Below are 19,889 nucleotides of genomic sequence, written 5' to 3'. Positions count from 1 at the left end.
AATAGGTATTACATTTAATGATTTTTTCACAAATTTCTCCCTTTTCACCCTTTCCCTCAACCAGTTTTTTTCCTGTGGTTGTTTAAGCCCTCATGTCATAGCCTGATAGCTGATAACAGTCTACGTAATAAAAGTTCCAAATTACATATTAGAATTTGCATAATAATCTAGTGACTATCCCAAAAATAGTAGTTACCATTTAATTTTGATAATTTGATTAATTAATTATTACAATATTATTACCAAACATTCTTTCTATTCTGTATTATACAATTAGAATAATTCCGCAGCATTATCAAATAATAACTATGTTTGTAATTTGGTGAGATAAGTGCGATAGATTGGGATTTTCAATAATTATTTGTAGTATTTACGGTAGTCGACGATTACCTGTCTAAACGGAAGGATTTATTATAAAGGTAATTCGGATTTTTTCATTATTTTGAATTGCTCATGAGGAGATCCATTCCTATTATCAAATAAAATATATTCTAACCTTCATAACCAACATGATGGTGTTTAATTTTTGGAACTTTCTCTTGGAAAAAAAAACAGCTATCGTTCTCTGAAGAAAGAAATATTTTTTTTTTCATAATCATCATTTGTTAATTACTTTTTTAATTAAATTTTGTCATCTATTATTATCATTGTAATTATTGTAATTGTAAATTTGTAAATATAATATAAAAAAATTAATACATATTCCTTTTAAATCATAAGGTATATACATAAATCATATAGCATTTCTTCATAAAATATATTGTTAAAGCCGATCATTATTGCATAATTTATTTAGTATTTGAAATTTAGATGCAGACATTATGAAATAAAACAAACGGTGAACACGTTATTTGAGCTTAAGTTATGCCAATTTCCCAAGTTTTATTAAAACCTGTGAAGAGCAAGAGAGAGACGTTGTCTTGATTTCGGATTTAGAATAGCGATTTGGAGTATAGAAAGGTTTAAGTGAGAAGCTACAAAAGCACACGATCCGACGAATTTAAATAGTATTTAGTTGTAACATTTATCACAAAACTGAAAAATGGGGATTCCAAAGTTCTTTCGATGGATGAGGTAACTTTACCATTTAAAATTAAATTTGTATATATTAAAATTTTTTAAAATATTTTACTACATTGCTACACATCTTTTGTAATTTCATAGTGAAAGATATCCGTTGTGCAGCCAGCTGATTACCGAGAATAGGCAAATTGACCTTTTTTATTCTTCTAACAAAAAAAATTGTTGAGAAATGACAATTTGTATATATTTATGAATATAGTTCTAACTTTTGTATCATTAATAATTTTATATTCTTTTTACATTTTTTTCGGGTGGGGTTTTAGGATCCCAGAATTCGGTATGTTTTTGTTTCGTTGTCATTGTTAGCTTTAAAGAAATATTTTTTTTTCTTTTTTAACAATTCAATAATTTTTATCGTCCAAAATATTATTACCATAAATATTTGTAGATAATTTATACCTTGATATGAATGGCATTATTCACAACTGTTCTCATTCGAATAATGATATGGATGTTCATAACCGTGTTTCCGAAGACAAAATTTTCATAGAAATATTTAATTATATCGATCATTTATTTACCAAAATAAAACCGAAACAACTATTTTTTATGGCCGTTGATGGTATTTATTTGAACAATGTACAATACATTTAACATTATAATTAATAAATTGCAAATCGAATTGGATATTCACGTAGGCGTTGCCCCAAGGGCTAAAATGAATCAACAACGTGCTAGACGATTCAGAACTGCTGCTGAAGCCGCTAAAAAAGCCGAATCTAGAGGTGAAGAATCATCTCAGGAGGCACCTTTTGATAGTAATTGTATTACACCAGGTTTGACTTTCATAATTTCAACCGTTAAAATCTTCTTTTCTTTTCTTGTACACTCAATAAAACCATTGTTATATAATACTCGCTAGGCACCGAATTTATGACAAAACTTTCACATCAACTCAAATATTTTATAAATAAGAAAGTGACAGAAGACTCAAATTGGAGAAATATTAAAGTAGTATTATCAGGCCACGAAGTACCAGGTGAAGGAGAACATAAAATCATGGAATATATTCGTAACACAAAAGCCCAAGTAGATTATAATCCAAATGTCAGACATTGTTTATATGGATTAGATGCAGATTTAATTATGCTTGGACTTTTAAGTCATGATCCACATTTTGCTTTACTCAGAGAAGAGGTTACTTTTGGATCAAGTAAAAAGAAAAAACAAGGGTAGGTTAAATAAGATAAGTCGAGAAGTTAATATATTATTTAATTCCTTAGATTTAATTTTCTTTATGATTCATATCAGACGTGTCGAATCTCAAAATTTTTTTCTCATGCATTTATCATTATTGCGTGAATATTTGGATCTTGAATTTTCAATACTTAAGGAAACACTTTCTTTTGAATATAATCTCGAAAGAATAATAGACGATTTCATTTTGTTGGCATTATTTATTGGTAACGATTTTTTACCACATTTGCCCAACCTTCATATAGCTGAAGGGGCACTTGGATTGATGTTTCACGTATACAAAAAAGTTTTACCGGCTGCTGGTGAGTAATAATTAACTTTATTGATTTATATATTCCTAGTTATTATTTTAATTATTTTTATTTAAAGGCGGTTATATTAATGACGGAGGATTATTAGATGTGAAAAGACTTGAGATGATATTTAGAGAATTAACAATTTTTGAAAGAGATGTTTACGAAGGTGAATTTGTAGATTTAAAATGGTTTAAAGGAAAGCAGAAGAAACATTTAGAAATGATGGAAGAGAAGAAGAGAAAAGAGAAATTAGGTATGAATATTATACATTTCTAAATAGTGAAAGCTTTATTATATTGAAACCTTTTATTATTTTTTTTTAAAAAAAAACAATAGTTCTAACACCAAAACAACGAGAAATATATAATCAGATCAAAGAATTGATTAAAACACGCACAAAACATCATTTTCCGGCTGATTATCCTGCACGTGATCGCGCTTTTATAAAAAAACTTGCTGAAGAATTGAAAATTCATCAATCAGTACTTGAAGATGGAGAAAACAAACATTTGTTCGTTGAATATGACTCTGAAGAAGAGTCAAGTGGAGAAACAAGAGAGGAAGTTTATAAAAAATATGAAGCTGCAGAAGTAATTGAAGAGGATGATACTGAAACATATCAAGAAAAGGAAAGAAAGAAAGATGATGAGGCATTTATTGAATGGAAAAGAAAATATTATAGGGAAAAACTGCAGATTGATTATGACAATCAGGAGAGCATGGATAAAATAGTTGGTTCATATATTGAAGGACTGCAATGGGTTCTATGGTATTACTACTTTGGTGTAGCATCTTGGGGGTGGTTTTATCCATACCACTATTCACCGAAAATTTCAGATTTGTATGATTTAGATAAGATCGATATTTCGTTTTTTAGCAGCAAGGAAAGACCATTCACACCGTTTGAGCAATTAATGGGTGTTTTGCCCGAAGGGAGTAAAAAATTTTTGCCTAAAGCATATCAGGTGGTGGTTTTGAAAATTTTCGACAATAAATATGATTTACTCTTTAAAAACTGAAATATTTAATTACTTTTATCTCCTTTTTTGATAGGATTTATTGTCCGATCCTAACTCTCCAATAATAGATTTCTATCCAAAAGATTTCACAACAGACTTGAATGGTAAAAAGCAAGAATGGGAAGCAATAGTTAATATCCCATTCATTAATCAAAAAAGGTTAATCAATGCTTTGAAGGGTGAGTTTAAAGTGAAAAAATTTCTTAATTTATACTTAAACATAATAATTTATATTGTCTTATCCATTAGATAGGAAAGATCAATTAACCGAAGAAGAAAAAAAAAGGGATACTTTTGGTGATAGTTTTTTGTTTACGTATGATCCAGATTATAAAGAACTATATCCTTCATCATTACCAGGTTTTTTTCCAGGTGAAGCCTCATTATTTGCATTAACCTATTTAAAATTTTTATTAGATTCACAATAACAATTATAAATTGTCCTATCCATAATTTAGATATCCCATATTGTTTGTGTCGTACTGAAGTTTATCATGTCCCAACTTTGGAAGGTCCAAAATTTATTATAAAAGGGCTTTGTGACGGAGTTCAATTGGGGATTAAAGCCATGCCTGGTTTTCCATCATTACAAACACTTAAACATACTGCGAAGCTTTTACAGCATGGGGTTAATGTTTTTAATTCGGAGAGCAAGTATGTTTCAGGTTCTAAAATTTCGACTTGGTTTTAATTTTATTTATAAACTAGTATTTAATAAGATTAAACGTTTATTTAGAAATGAAACTATGGTTATTTCAATAGTTGACCAATTTAAGGATATGAAAAATATAGATATAGCACGTGAAAAAGTTGGTGAAAGAATATTTGTCGGTACGTCTAAATTATGAAAATTTAGTATTCACTTTAAAATAATTCTTACAAATAATTTATATGTTGTTAGGTTGGCCTTTCCTTCAAGAAGGAAAAGTAACAGCTATATCTGATGAACAATTTAGATATGAATTTAATAACGGGCAAATTAATAAAATTCCACATAAACAGGAAATAACTGAAAAGTGGCGACGGAAGGCCGATAAATTTGAACAAGATAACAGTAAAAGATATGGAACAATAATTGGAAAAGTAAATGTTTTTGCACATGTTCTGGTTCTTAAAGGTACATATACGATTACTTAATTACTTCTACGTAATATTGAATATATTAATAATAATTTCGGAAATAAAAAGGTATGAAACAAGAGCAAGATGGCGCTCTAGTTAGAGAATTCCTCGAAGAGGAACAGGAATATGCAATACAAATAACAGTCGATAGTGTTGAATGTGAAGATTCTAGGTACGAAGAAAAACCTGCTGCTCCATTAGCTGAGGAGTTTCCGTTAGCTACCGAAGTATTCTATTTGGGTAATAACCATTATGGATGTCCTGGGAGAGTTTCTTCTAACACAGAAGAGAATCTGGCTGTGAAAGCGGTAATTATCTTGTATTAGATCCTTATAATTTTAATCAATGATTATTTTTTTCTTACCTCTTGTAATCTTTTCAGATCATTGACAAAAATAACTCGAATGAACCTGAATTTGGTTCAGAAGTTGCAAAAGCTTTTGCTGCAAGAATTAAATATTCTCCTTCATTTGCTGTTGCTAAAAGATTGAGTATAAGTGGTTTAACTTTAAGCAAGTTAACTGCTAGTTTACATGTTATTTGTAAATCAAATTCAAATGAACAAAAATCAACCGATCAACGAGTCAATCTTGGTCTCAATTTAAAATTCGAGGCAAAGAAACAAAAAGTATTGGGATATACCAGGAAGGCTAAGATTAAGGATAAGGATGGTTGGGAATACAGTGAAAAAGCAATACAAATTTTGGCAGAATATAAAGTTGGTTTCAGCATTTCCAATATTTTATTATGGCATTAATAATTAAACTAAATATTTTTGTACGATATGTAGGAAAAATTCCCAGAATTTATTCAAGGTTTAGAGAATAAGCATGATAAAGAGGGTAATTGTTCTGTGGATATTTTTTAACGTGATAAAGAAAATTATAAATGTTATTATACCCTTCTAACATAATATGTTTACATAGAAATATATACTGCAGAAGATTTTTATCCGAAAGAAGAGGCCGTGTCTAAAATCAATGCTATTAAGGATTGGCTTAAAACCGTTGAAGTGAGGGATTTCGAGAAGGTTCCATTAGAAGCAGAGCAATTAGATAAAGTAAATACGCCTTTTTAACAACTATTCACTTTTTGGGTTTTACGTTGAAATTCTTTGTTTTTTTTATGATATAGGAAGCAATACAAGAAATAGAAGAAGCTGCCGACGATTTCCTTAAAAATATGGTTACCGATCAAGAAGAATTTAAAAATTTGGCGCGATATGTAAGATAATTTCATTATTAATATTTTTCCTAGATAATGACAATTAAATTGATGAGTAAATTTGTTTTAAAAAGCAATTGTTAAAGCCGTCGCACGCATCAACACTTTTACAAAACCAAAAATTCAACCTTGGCGATCGAGTTGTTTTTGTTAAAGATTCAGGAAACGTACCAATTGCATCTAAAGGTACGATCGTTGGTATTGAAAAAAATAATATTGATGTAGTATTCGATTGTACATTTATGGGCGGATCTACATTGGGCGATAGGTAAGTTGTGTGCTATTCTTATCATTATCTTACGAAAGTACTATGTTAATATAAATCGTTAAATGAATTTATTTCAAGATGCTCAAATTATCGCGGAATGACCGTTCTTGCCAACTCTTTGCTTAACTTGACACGACCACAGCTTCCTGTTCGTCGTTCGAATACCGGAAATGGTAGATCAAGGCATGGAACAAATATTAATTATCAATCTCGTTATCAAGAGGCGCTACAGAATGGACAACAATATTATAATTCTAATGCATACCCTTATTATTATAATAATGGCTATTCGGGTCGTAGTAATAGAGGCTGGGGATCTATTATTCCAAATGGTTCCCATCAAAGACCTCCTAATCGTTCTCGGGGCGCAAGTGGATCAAATGGTTACATACAACAATCACAATTACATGCACGACCAATTTCACAATCACAAGCATCTTCAGGTGCTACAAAATATGGTGTACAAAATCAAACGCATCATTCTTATCGTCCAAGGTCAAATGGGAATAGTTTTTTACCCGGTAGAGGCAATGGAAGTCGTGGAATACATTATGGTGGTAATGGAATTTCACGAGGACGCGGAAGAGGAGATGGTAAAACATAAAAAAAAACGAATTACAACTGACTCTTAATTAGTTTGTGTATTTTTTCTCTTTAATTGTTTAACATCTTTATTTAATATAACCAATAATGGATATATTAATTTTACTAGCTTGTAATTTATTTTTCTTTTTAAATATATTTTCCTTTTCATGTAATCCCTGTTCTTTTACATAAATAGTTTTGGTTAATGGTCATGTGAACAGGCATTTTGTAAATTGATATCATACCGCTGAATGGTTAAAAATTTGCAATATACTTAATCCAACTATATTACGATAATTATTTTAAATTATCCAACTAATAAAGTATTTATACTTTCATGAGCGGAATATTTATTTGCTTTATCTTAAATGAATTGAATCACATAAAATCACTTACATAGAATAATATATTTTGAACAATTCATTTCTTAAAACCGATAAAAGGTCACGGTCACGGTTTCAAGTCTTTATATTGTAAATTTTGTTTAATTTATAAAATAAAGAATAACTAATATTAAATTTTATATTACAGATTTAAAAATATACATAGAAGTAATTTACTAGTGTTATGATAATGTATAATTTATTACATTACGTCATATCCTTTATGTTTTTAAGACAATTTTTTTTTTTTTGTTTACACGTACAAAATGTTTTCACTGTCTACTTTAGTAAGTTGTCTTGCTGACATTTTTCCTCCCCCCCAGTATAAATACATACTTTAGAACCAACTATTCTTTTGTTCCTTACGAGAGTAGTTACTCTTGTAATTATTTTAGGCAAATGTTTTCACTGTCAGATTTTCCAACTACTTTAACAAGTTGTCTTTCCGACACTTTATCTATCTCTTTAGAACAAACTATTCTTTCTTACGAGAGTAGTTACTCTTGTAATATTTTAGGCATTTTTCTGATACCTAAAGACCGTGTGTGTAGCCGAACCGCGGAATATTCTCAGCCGCAGAATAAAATTTGGAATACACTAGTAAAATTTGGAGCTTACCCACAATGGAGATCCAACGTTATAAAAGTTGAAATTAACCCACCAGGACATATTCCACCCGATGGTTTCGAGTGGTTTAGGGAATTCACACCACTCGGCAACATAAAGTTTCGTATTGTAGAGCGTTAGGAAGAAGAGAGGTACTGTTGTAATTTTGTTCGATCTTTTATATTTTTCATTAACTCGAACTATTTTTTTTTATATTTGTTAATTAGATTGTCGCGAGGAAGGTGTTCATTTTAGCGGCAGTTGGACGATTGAACTTGAAGAAATAAGCGGAAACTCTACAAGAGTTACCGTTACTGAAAAAACTAGTGTTCATAATGTTTATTTATTTCAAGACTAGTGTTCATAATGTTTATTTATTTTATGTCAAGACTAGTGTTCATAATGTTAGTGTTCATAATGTTTATTTTATTTTATGTCAAGCAGGACACTAGTGTTCATAATGTTTTTACACGACTATATATATGTTTATCACATATTGGATCACGTGGCGAAGACGTTTGTCCGCACGCGTCGCGTCACTGAAAATTCGATAAACAAAAAAAATGTTTATCTAGTTAAACGCGTTTTTTTAAATATAAACAAGATAAAAATAGAATAAAATTTGTGATACGTAAATAAACAAGATACAAATTTTATCGCTCTGGACTCATAACGGTTTTCCGTAGTAATATTAGTAATATTAAAAAGTGACTGATCTTTCGTGGTTCGCGGATTCTTTTTTTTTTCAGCTTCTTGTCGATGTATCCGTAATTATTACTTGTTGATCGTTTTTCACCAAGATCGTAAGAAATAGATCAATTGTTTGATTATATCCTGTAATCAATCCTTCGCTTTGCTCCAGACAATTATTTAAAAATGCTATCAATATATAGTGGTATTTTCTTTATTAATTATTATTATTAACTACTTGCATTAATAATTCATATAAATTGTGGATCGCTATAATTTACAAAATATTAATAAAAAGATCAAAGATTAAAATAAATGCATATCAGATATGTTGATCATCTATACATCATATCTACTGTATATGGGGTACAGACTTTGTAATTAAGGTTGAATCAAGATGAAAAAAAAAAAATATCCTTTCGTTTTTTTTTAAAAAAAAAAAAATCTGGGATAATGACAAAATATAATAATGATAATAATGTTAACCAACAAGTTAAAAATGATTTTAATAAAAAAATACCAAATCTGAAAAAATATTCTACCATTTTTTTAGCATTGGTAATATTTAATTTATTGTATACAATATATAATGTTCATTATACTTCGTTTTCATATAAATCTACACAATATTCAAGTGGTATATCATACGAAACATATAAATATGGGATATCAAAATGTGAAGAAATAAAAAGGATTAAACCCGATAACAATCATATCCAGAATAGGAAAACAAATCCTAGATTTGTTCCTGGAACTAAAAATGTTTTACTAAAAAATGCTAGAATATTGGATGGCATTGGTGGAGATTTTATCGGTGATCTATTATTAAAAGATGGTATCATTAGTAACATTGCTAAGTTTGAAGGAGATTATGATGAGAAGAGAAGGATTAATGTAACTGATGATACTGTCATTATTGATTTAAAGAAAAAATTTGTTACTCCCGGGTTAATTGATATGCACAGGTATTATATAATTTATTTAAAATATTTTTTCTAAAAAAACAATTTTTTTTAAAAAATATTTTAGTCATGCAGGAGTGTTCTCATGGCCAGATTTAAGAGGTACAAGTGATGTTAACGAAGAAACAGATCCACTTACACCATTCGTTAGTATTAAATTAAATTAAATCATTTCCTTTTTTAAATTAAATTATTTTTCTTTTTTTTTAAAAAAAAAACCAAAAACAAAATTGATCAGAATTTTTTATTTAATAGGTTCGTGCAAAGGATGCGATAAATCCAAGTGACCCTGGTAAAATTTCTTTAATAGTGTTTTTTTCTTTATCTAAAACAACATTCATATTATTAACTTTTTTCATGTGGTATGATAGCAATTAGAATAATATCATCAGGGGGAATAACAACATCATTAATATTACCAGGAAGTGGAAATTTAATGGGAGGAGAGGGATATGTAATAAAAATGCGACCAGTTTCAACATTATCAGTAGAAGATATGGGAATAAATTATGGTATTAATCCTGAAGAAGAAAAGGAATGGAGATGGTTAAAAATGGCATGTGGAGAAAATCCAAAGAAAGTTTACTGGTATCAAAATCGCATGCCAACTACACGTCTTGGAGAAGCATGGTTGTTTAGAAAAAAATTTGAAGAAGCAAAAAATCTTTTTAGAAAACAAAATGATTGGTGCGATTTTGCTAGTAGATTATCTTCTATTGAACAATTAAGTAGCCCATTTCCCGAAGATTTACAATATGACAGTCTAATTGCTTTATTTAGAGGCGATGCTAGATTAAATATTCATTGCTATGAGGTGATTTATGTGTGAACTTTTTTTTTATCGTGTAAATATTGTGTGAAGTTGCTAAAAAAACTTGTTCCCTTTTTGATTTTAGACGTTTGATATCGAAACTATGATAAGACATTCATTAGAATTTAATTTTACAATAACAGCATTTCACCATGCATTAGATGCATATCGTATCACAGACGTAATAAAAAGAGCAAGTTCGCAGATTACCATAGCAACATTTTCAGATTTATGGGGATATAAAAAAGAAGCATTTCAAGCAAGTACGCGTTCACCGAAAATATTAGCAGACGCTGGTATACCTGTAGCAATAAAGTCAGATCATCCAGTAACAAATGCACAATATTTAGCATTTGAGGCAGCAAAAGCACATCATTATGGACTTGATGAGAAATTAGCTATAGCATCAGTTACCTCAGTACCAGCTAATGCAATTGGATTAAATCATCGTATTGGACAAATTACAGTTGGTTATGATGCTGATATTGTTTTGTGGGATTCTCATCCACTTGATTTGGGGGCTACTCCATTAGAAGTTTATATCGACGGTATTCCCCAATTTGATACGCCTGTTTCTGTTCTTACAAATTCTACTAAAAAGAATCATTCTTCTATGAAGAATGTTAATAATGAAAATACAGATAATACAAAGGAAAGAACAGCATCATCCGTTATTATAAAGAATATTGGAAAAGTCTTTATAGATGAAGATACTATTATTGAATCTAATTCATCGTTAAATGGTAAAAATATTAGCATAATAGTTAAAGATGGTTTGGTAGAGTGCATTGGCACCAATTGCACAAATACTATTGATATCGTTACAAGTAATTCACCGGAAGTTATTGACTTAAATGGAGGATATATACTTCCAGGAATGATTGCGGTTGGTACACCATTAGGATTAGTTGAAATTGATCAAGAAGCGATAACGACAGATGGATTTGCTCCAATTATAGTTGATCTAGACAGTGAACATAGAGTAATAAAAGCTATAGATGGACTAAAACTTGATAGTAAACATTTAAATGTTGCTTATAAAGCTGGTGTGCTTACTTCTATTACGGCTCCATTATCATCAGCTGTAATAAGTGGTATTTCTGTTGCTTTTAAAACTGGTTCTCAAACCGTTATTGATAGTGATGAGACTATAATTGAAAAAGAAGCTGCTCTACATGTAAGAATTGGTACTCCTTACAAAAATGGTAATTATAATAATTTTTATATTTAAATATTTAAAAAAAATTTGATATTAATCATAATTCTAATATTTAGATTATATACCATCGGTATCAAGTCAAATTGGGTTATTGCGTAGGATATTAATTCATGCTTTATTTAAATCCCCATTAAGAAACATTTATAATAAGGTTGCGAAAGGATTAGTTCCATTAGCAGTTCATACTCACTCTAAAGATGAAATCGCATCCTTAATTAATTTGAAAAAACAAATATCTGTTCATGGGGGCGATTTACAAATTATTATAATTGGGGGTGCAGAAGCTCATTTATTAGCTGAACAATTATCACAATATAATATTTCAGTCGTATTAAGACCTTCAAGACCTGTACCGGACTTATGGACTGCTAAAAATGTTTTGACAGGTTCTCCTTTAACAAATATTACTGGTGCAGAAATACTTGTAAAACATAAAGTTAAAATTGCTCTTGGTGTTTCCAACACTGCTTGGACAAGAAATTTAGCTTGGGATGCTGGTTGGATTCTTCATAATTCAAAGGGAGCTTTATCTGAAAAAGATGCTGTTGCTTTAGTTTCTTGGAACTTAGAAAAATTTTTCAATTTAAATAGAAATAAATTAAACAAACAGGGTTTACATGTAGGTAATATTGCTAATTTTGTCGCTTACGATGGTAACCCTTTTAATTTACATACTAAAATTAAATTAGTTGCTGGTGGTGGTAAAAAAGATATACTCATTGATCCAATTCAAGATTAAATGATTTATGGGAAGAATTATTATTCTGAAATTGATACGTAAATTTAAATAAAAAAAATTATATATATATTATATAATCTCCTTATTTATTAATTTTATTCGACAACACCTATACTCTAAAAAAAAAATTACAATAAATGATGATACAGATAACAATGTTACAGTAACTTATAACAATCATGACTACAAATCATATACATAAAAGGATATATCTTCATTTTCTAGATGACAATGACTTGTTATTTCCATATAACGTGTATCCATGTCCAAGTAATTTTGTTGGTAATGGTGTCACCCTTCCGGCTGGTTGTGCTTTTAACATACTAACAAATTTTTTAAACAGATGTTTGTGGTCCTTAAAGAAAAAGAAAAATTTTTAATTATTTATTATATAATCCCATTATGTTAGCTCAAATGAACATACCTCATTAATGAATGTGATACTCCAACCAGAAGAAAGTTCAGAGTTTCTAAGACTGTCATTTCCAGCAGCTCTTCCAACTTGATGAATATATTCATCGACAGATGTAGCCATATCAAAATTTATTACCATTTCAACATTAGGAAAATTTAATCCTCTACTTAACACTCCTGTCGATACTATAATCTCATATTCTCCATTAAGAAATGATTGCAAAATCATCATCCTTTCTTCTTGTGATTTGTCACCATGTATACTTACACTTCTTGCGTTGCATTTCTTTTCAATAGCTTGCGATAATAAATCTGCTCCCAGCTTGGATTCTACAAATATAACTATAGGTGGTTTATAATATTTCGGATCATTCAAGAGTGAAAATAATTGTTTCTTTTTAGACTTATTTTCCACCCAAAGAATAGTCTGTTTAACAGGAATATTCGGAATGAAATTCGAAAGTGAACTATCTAAATTTTCATTTTTATATTGTTGAACTCCTACGATAATTCTAATATAATCTTTAAGTAAAGATTTTGCGAGTTTTTCAATATTTTCCGGAATCGTGGCAGAAAACATCAGAGTTTGACGCTGTAAACTTGTAGCTGGTAAAGGTAATTTATTTATAATTTCTTTAACCTGATTCTCAAATCCCATTTTAAACATCATGTCAACTTCATCTAGTACAAACATATGAATATTATTCATCGATAGTTCTTTATTATGTTGATTCAATATATCGATAAGCCTTCCCGGTGTTGCAAATGCAATTTGTATTCCTTGTTTTAATCGATGAACTTGATTTGGCATAGGCAAACCTCCAACTAATAATGCAGTCTTCATATTCAATAATCCTTTAATTAAACTTTTTGCTAAATTTTCAATTTGAGAACAAAGTTCTCTTGTTGGTGCAAGTATAATTGCATAAGGACCATTTTTTCCTTCATAACATTGTGATAACGAATGACAATGTGAAATTATTGGAATTAAAAAACTTGCAGTTTTTCCTGATCCAGTTTGTCCACTTGCTAATATATCACGTCCGACTAATGCCGTAGGAATTGCTTGCATTTGAATTGATGTCGGTTGTGTATACCCCTCTGTTTGTAAATTTTCCATCATTTTCGTTGGTAACTTACATTGCGTAAAACTTAATATTGGTCTAGGAATATTTTTTCCTTGAACACTAATTCGATTTCTTGTTAAAATTGATTGTACTTGAATATCTGCCAAAGAACCTATAATTGCATCTGGTATATAGCCTGTAAGATTCACATGAAATGAATCTGAAATTGGTGTTTGTACTGTAATTTTAGAATATGTCCTTTTTACACGTCCAATATCTATTTTCTTACATTCCAAACTACAAACATCATGTTCTGTTTGATCACAAATATATTCGCCATATTTTCCACATATCACGCAAATTGGTTCTCCAGAAGAAGCTACTCGTTGTTGATAATTATACTCTTTCACCGGTTCTTCTTCTTGTGAACCTGAATCTTGTGCATCCACTTCAGGCACTTTTTCTAATTGATTCTTGATTTCTTGATGTACGACAACATTCTGTTCGACGACATTCTGTTCGACTACATTCTGTTCGAATACATTCTGTTCGACTACACTCTGTTCGACAACATTCTGTTCGAATACATTCTGTTCGACTACATTCTGTTCGACTACATTCTGTTCGACGACATTCTGTTGGTTTACATTCTGTTGAATTACATTCTGTTGGACTACATTCTGTTGAATTACATTCTGTTGGACTACATTTTGTTCAGAGTTATCTTCCATGTGCCAATCAACTTCTGCTGAAATTATTTGTTGAGCTGTAAGCCGATTTTGCTCATTTATAAGTTTCAGGCCTGGTTCGTTTTGTTTATCATTGGCCATTAAATCTATACATGTCGTTATCTTGTCTTTTTTGTCGTGATTTATATGTTTAGTTTTTAAATCTACAGTAATATTGCTTTGCTTGTCGAGGTCCAATTTTTCAGTTACTTGATTACTGATATTTAAATTTTCTTCTGTGTCCTTTTTAGAAATCGAAGAAGTGGAAGTTGTTGAAGGAACTTCCGAAGACGAAATTACCGTTTTTGGTTTTTTATTCCGATTTATAGAAATTGGCCCAGGTCTTTTAACAGCTCGAGGAACAAACATAATAATAAAACGCAATTTCTTTTCTTTTTTTTTGTAGACATCAACGACATCAAAATAAAAGTGATATTATGGTAGCACAGTGACATTATTATCATATATCACGTGATGTCAAATTTTTAGATCTTGTATTAAGGTTAAAATTTAAGATTAATCATTATTAATCATTAATTTATAACATTTTATAACATCTTTTACGAGAAAAAAAAAAATCTCCCTATTATAAAGGTCAAAATATATAATATTAATATATATATATTTGAATATAATATTTCATATGTTCAACATTTATTCAAAGAAAAGAAATTCGCTTTTTTTTGTTGGTTTTTTTTTTTTTTTGGTATCCAGTACCTTTTTTTTTCCTTTTTACACTAGAAATATATTAGAAAGTAGGAACACAATAAATTATGTATAAATAGATTAAAATTTTGAGTCATTTTTTTTTTTAATATAATTTAACTGAACAAAGCAAACATAAAGTATATGTATAATTTTTTTTTTTAATTTTGCTAATTTTTTTTTTTAAAGCACTTTTTGGACAACTAATGAAAGAAAAAAATGTTTTATCTACTATCTGAAAAATAAAGGAAAAGGAAAAAAAAATATAACAAATGAAACCTAAGAAACCTAAAAAACCTGGACATATTAATGTCAAAGCAGATTTTTATTTTCATCAAGTAAGAATCTACCAACATTAATATGTAAAAGTATGATTTCAATGGTCTTTTAATAATATGTGAAGAAACAATCAGAAAATCCAAGGACTATATACAATGTCGTTTTTAAATAATTCTTAAAAAAAAAAAAAAAAATAATCAGATCCAATGAAAAAGCACAATAGGTAAAAAGTTCAAATTGTTCATTATTCATCATTTTCATTGACAATTTGTCCGCCAACTTTAACACCACGATTAAACATAACTACTCCTGCTAACATTTTACCCAAATGATTCTTGGTGGACTTTCCAACTTTTTTTGGAGTTTTATCATAAGACCTCAAAGAACGTTGTTTTGATGTATCAATCGTTTCAGTAGAATTAGAAGATGTAGGAGGAGGGGAAGGGGTAAAAGGAAGATCATTAATCGATTGCTTACGAGGTGGTGATCTAGATGTTTGTACATTTCTTCTTTGAGGAGCAGTATAAATACTTTCTTGACCCAGATTTGAAGGCCGCTGAGGTCTTCTACGAGGAGTAACATTATCAATAGAGGGACGATTAGAGTCATTAACATCTGTACTCAATGATCCACGACGTCTGTAAGCTCCCAAAGAATTTAATGTCTGTTCCTGTTTTTCTTTACGTCTTTGTTCCAAGCGCTCACGACGTTGATTATAAGAAGTCCAATGGTTATTATTTGTTGTATTAGAAATCGTTGAACCATTTTCTATTGAATTTTCTCGTTGATGTCCGCGAGATCTATAATCGCCCCACGGTTTAGGTTTACAATAGATAATTTTTGGTGGAGATACAGATATAGGATTTGAACTTCCGCTCATCGCTCCTCCATGTTCTTTAAGTCTCTTTATAATATTATTATTAACTTCTTCATCTGTACCAAAACCAGAATCGGCGTCACTATTATTGGCACTTTCTACTTGACTTTCATCATCTCTATCTTTCTTAGTGAGTTTTACATTAGCTTCAACCGGGTTAACATTTTGTGAAGTTTTTTTAGATGAGTAACGATTATTAGTCATTTCACTTTCAAATTCTCCAACCACATCTGACCATGATTGTTGACGATCATGTCCACGTTGTCTCTGAGAAAAGGAAGTACTCTCTTTTGAAATTGATGATAATGAACTAGTAAATCCTTGAGACATATCATCAAACACATCATCAAGTTCGATATTATCATCTGATATTCTCTCTACAAATTTATCGAGCCAATTCCTCCATTCTTTGATACTAATTCGACCCTCTTCTGCGTTACAAAACACGCGAAAAGCAAAAAATCGAGCGACATTTCTTGGCATGGTTAAAAACTTATCCATCAAGAAGTTGGACTTGTCGAGTTGAAACATAGTGAATGCTTTACATTCTTCAGGGTTAGGATCAGCCCATGGTGAACGATGATATAACATGTTAAGTAATATGATTCCTAATGACCATATATCAGCTAGGCGTGGATTATATGTACCATTTGTAGAATTTCGACATTCTAATAAATTTAAATTCAATTTAGTTAAATATTAACCTTTTTTCTATATAAAAATATATATATAAATATATAAATATCTCAACTAACCATAACTCATATAAGGCTTAGATCCACAATCAAAATCAACTGACTCTTCTTCATCAGTAGCTAAACCGAAATCCGTTAGCTTAACTTGAATGCCTTTAAATTCACTATCATTCTTGATCATGACAATAAAATTCTCGGGTTTTAAATCTCTATGAGCCACACCTTTTTTATGACAATAACCAACCGCATCTAATATTTGTAGAAAGACATCCTTCACCATTGCCATACGTTCTTTTTCCGACAACAGTTTACCAGTAATTGGATCTTTGGCATCATTATTTTGTGTTAGCCAATAATATAAATCTTGACCTTCACAATATTCAAGTACAAGGAAGAGCCAATCAGGTGTTTCGAAATAATGATCAAGCTTCACTATATTAGGATGTGACAGTCGCTCGTGAATACGTACCTAAAATTACAATTTATTTTATTAAAAATTAAAATATTTCAAAATTGTATAATTGTATAAACAATGATGAAATATTTTACCTCATTATGTTGTATCTCTAAATGATAATCTGATAAATTAGCCTTTGATAAACATTTAAGAGCGTAAAATTTGCCGGTATTTTTTTCTTGCGCCATATATACAACGGCGTATGAACCATTACCAAGAGGTTGGATCAAATGATATTCTGAACCATCTACGGGGTTTGCAATAGTTGATCCAAGATTAAAAGGTAATATACTTGGTGATGACAAAGGTCCAGGTCGTAATTGTTGTTGATACCGAGCAATTGGCTCTTCTATTACAGGAGCAACAGGCCTTATTGGAGTTGACGTTGATCTTTTAAACATCATAGTTATTACGTAACCTTTTTTCTTTTTTTAAAATAAAGGAAAGAAGTAGAAAGAAAGAAATATATGACAAATTTTACACTTTTAGATAATTGGATAACTAACTATAATTGCGGGTTTTTTTTAAACTGTTTTTTTTCTTTTTTTTTGATTTTCAAAGGGATTTTTAAAGTATTTTTTTTTGCTTCAAGAACCGGCTTGAGTTTTAATATATAGTGTATATATATTAAATATTGTTTTTTTTTCTTGGTACAGATGAGGAGATCAAATTCCGGAAGTATTTCGGCCGATAAAAAAAATTAAACTCAAGATAGATAGATAGATAATGATTTTCGACAGACTTTACGTCGTCGATGTGGGGTAGAGATGTGAAGCAGGTAAGTAAGAAAAAATGTGGTTTGTTGTTTTGTTGATTGAAGAAGAGTGCTTGATCTGATCAATTAGAAAATTAAAGTCCAAATACGTTGATAACGCGATGGATAAGAAATATGTGTTGTTGTTGTTGAGTAAAAATAATATGTTCATCTTTTTGTTTAGAATCCTCTTTTTAATACGCCATACCGACAATAGCCAGTTAACTTTTGAAATAAATGGGTTGTTGGATAAAAAAAAAATAAGAAAAAAAATATATATAATAAAGGAATATGTATATTATGTATAAAAATGATTATATTACAATTTAAAAGAAGCAATTATTATTTAATTGAATCTCTTAAGGATTGGAAAGAATGAAGGGGGGGGGGGGGGGAGATTAGATGATACAGGAAATAGTTGATAATGCAAACGGTAAAAAAAAATAAAAATTAAAAATAATAAAATTTTGAATTAGTGATCGTGATTTGGAATGAAAAATAATAATAAAAAAAAAATTATATATATTTTTTTTTTGTTTGTTTTTTGTTGGTTTTGTTGGTTTTTGTTTGAATTTTTTTTTTTCACGCACGATACCAATATCAATCAAATATTTGTTTTTTCGAAAGGAGTGAAGTTTGCTTGCATAACTTATTAAAAGGTTTGGCACTCAGTTTCTTGTTGAACTGTTAAACAGAGCAACTCGAAATATGTGAGATAATTTTGGGAATGCGGTAAGACTTTAGAACATTATAAGTTTGTTGCTAAAAAAGCAAATCAAAAAAGTTGAAAAACACAAAACAAGGGAAAGTTTTTTTTTTAATAAAAATAATTAAAAAGTTTGAAACCAAGTCCTTAGTTGCGATTTTATATATATATAAATATTATATATATATATAAAAATATATTTCCTGTTAATCGTCAGCACGTTTCAGAAAATAGGAACTCCGCAAACTTAATTTGACTGCTCACAGAAAGTGTCGACCAAAGGAGTGAGGGGACGAATTATCCTTGGGAAGAGTGCTTTTTTTTATATCACTTGCTAGTCGCTGCTTTTGGTCAGGTGTTCCGTCCGAGGCGCTATTTTTTATATTGAACACGCGTTTAACAATAACAAGGTTTATTGAAATAAGCGTGACAATTAGGACAATTGGAAAACCACAGGAAAGAAACCAGTAAAGTAGAAAGCAGAGTGCAAAGATAAATAGAAGTAAGAATATAACATTAGTAATGAGATAATGAGATTAAAAATAAAATGAAATAAAATGAAATAAAATAAATAAAATAAAATAAATATAAATTAGACTAAATGTTCATCTGAGCCTCAGTGGCTGACGCGTCACTATATATATAGTATTTTAATAATCACAAAATAACTAATAGGGTACACAAATACAATGACGTGACTTTCCAAATAATATCATTATACAGTATATAATAATTAAAGCTCTTCAAAGAACTACTACTAATATAACTACCAAAAAAAAAAAAAAATAGAAAAAGAAAGAAAAAAAAATAGATAAATTACCGACAAAACTGAAAGCTTGAATGAATAAATAATATCAAAGAGTTAAAAACACTCAAAAAAGTTTTTTGGCCAAGTGCTTTTTTAAAAGGAATAAAAAAAATAAAAGGAAGCGAAGAAAGAAAGTTAACTTTATAATAAATTTTTTTTTTTGTTTTTTTTGTTGGTTTTTTTTATGGAGGTCGA

General features: G+C 29.7%; 5 protein-coding genes across 5 annotated transcripts; 3 read left to right on the top strand and 2 right to left on the bottom strand.

The window, feature by feature from the left end:
• The first annotated feature begins 842 nt into the window (after positions 1-842).
• Positions 843-7,160, top strand: OCT59_011173 (uncharacterized protein). The gene is made up of 21 exons (XM_025314457.2): positions 843-1,074; positions 1,165-1,206; positions 1,347-1,360; positions 1,472-1,645; positions 1,722-1,859; positions 1,946-2,255; positions 2,335-2,582; positions 2,650-2,829; positions 2,913-3,541; positions 3,630-3,774; positions 3,845-3,967; positions 4,054-4,249; positions 4,332-4,426; positions 4,497-4,712; positions 4,784-5,025; positions 5,100-5,435; positions 5,508-5,559; positions 5,644-5,777; positions 5,852-5,941; positions 6,016-6,209; positions 6,288-7,160. Exons 1-21 carry the CDS (start codon positions 1,043-1,045, stop codon positions 6,811-6,813), a joined length of 4,116 nt encoding a protein of 1,371 aa, XP_025185060.1. The 5' UTR covers positions 843-1,042; the 3' UTR covers positions 6,814-7,160.
• A 356-nt stretch (positions 7,161-7,516) lies between these two features.
• OCT59_011172 (uncharacterized protein) lies at positions 7,517-8,781 on the top strand. Its single transcript, XM_066136336.1, has 2 exons — positions 7,517-7,935; positions 8,011-8,781. Exon 1 carries the CDS (start codon positions 7,577-7,579, stop codon positions 7,922-7,924), a length of 348 nt encoding a protein of 115 aa, XP_066000966.1. The 5' UTR covers positions 7,517-7,576; the 3' UTR covers positions 7,925-7,935; positions 8,011-8,781.
• A 145-nt stretch (positions 8,782-8,926) lies between these two features.
• On the top strand, positions 8,927-12,295 carry OCT59_011171 (uncharacterized protein; the record flags this gene model as incomplete). The annotated part of the gene is made up of 6 exons (XM_066136335.1): positions 8,927-9,438; positions 9,503-9,581; positions 9,691-9,727; positions 9,807-10,249; positions 10,332-11,451; positions 11,522-12,295. The coding sequence occupies 6 exons, from the start codon at positions 8,927-8,929 to the stop codon at positions 12,202-12,204; spliced, it is 2,874 nt and encodes a 957-aa protein (XP_066000965.1). The 3' UTR covers positions 12,205-12,295.
• OCT59_011170 (uncharacterized protein) lies at positions 12,251-14,833 on the bottom strand. The gene is made up of 2 exons (XM_025324647.2): positions 12,629-14,833; positions 12,251-12,559 (listed from the first exon to the last, which is right to left on the bottom strand). The coding sequence occupies exons 1-2, from the start codon at positions 14,780-14,782 to the stop codon at positions 12,419-12,421; spliced, it is 2,295 nt and encodes a 764-aa protein (XP_025185058.1). The 5' UTR covers positions 14,783-14,833; the 3' UTR covers positions 12,251-12,418.
• A 357-nt stretch (positions 14,834-15,190) lies between these two features.
• OCT59_011169 (uncharacterized protein) lies at positions 15,191-17,830 on the bottom strand (the record flags this gene model as incomplete). Its single annotated transcript, XM_066136334.1, has 3 exons — positions 15,191-16,942; positions 17,030-17,438; positions 17,519-17,830. The coding sequence occupies 3 exons, from the start codon at positions 17,828-17,830 to the stop codon at positions 15,642-15,644; spliced, it is 2,022 nt and encodes a 673-aa protein (XP_066000964.1). The 3' UTR covers positions 15,191-15,641.
• Between the last annotated feature and the right edge of the window lie 2,059 nt (positions 17,831-19,889).

The sequence above is a fragment of the Rhizophagus irregularis genome, chromosome 19, assembly GCF_026210795.1.
Source record: "Rhizophagus irregularis chromosome 19, complete sequence".
Classification (NCBI taxonomy): Eukaryota; Fungi; Glomeromycota; class Glomeromycetes; order Glomerales; family Glomeraceae; genus Rhizophagus; species Rhizophagus irregularis.
The sequence above is the reverse complement of the archived record's forward strand: the minus strand, read 5'-3'. Positions and strand labels throughout refer to the sequence as shown.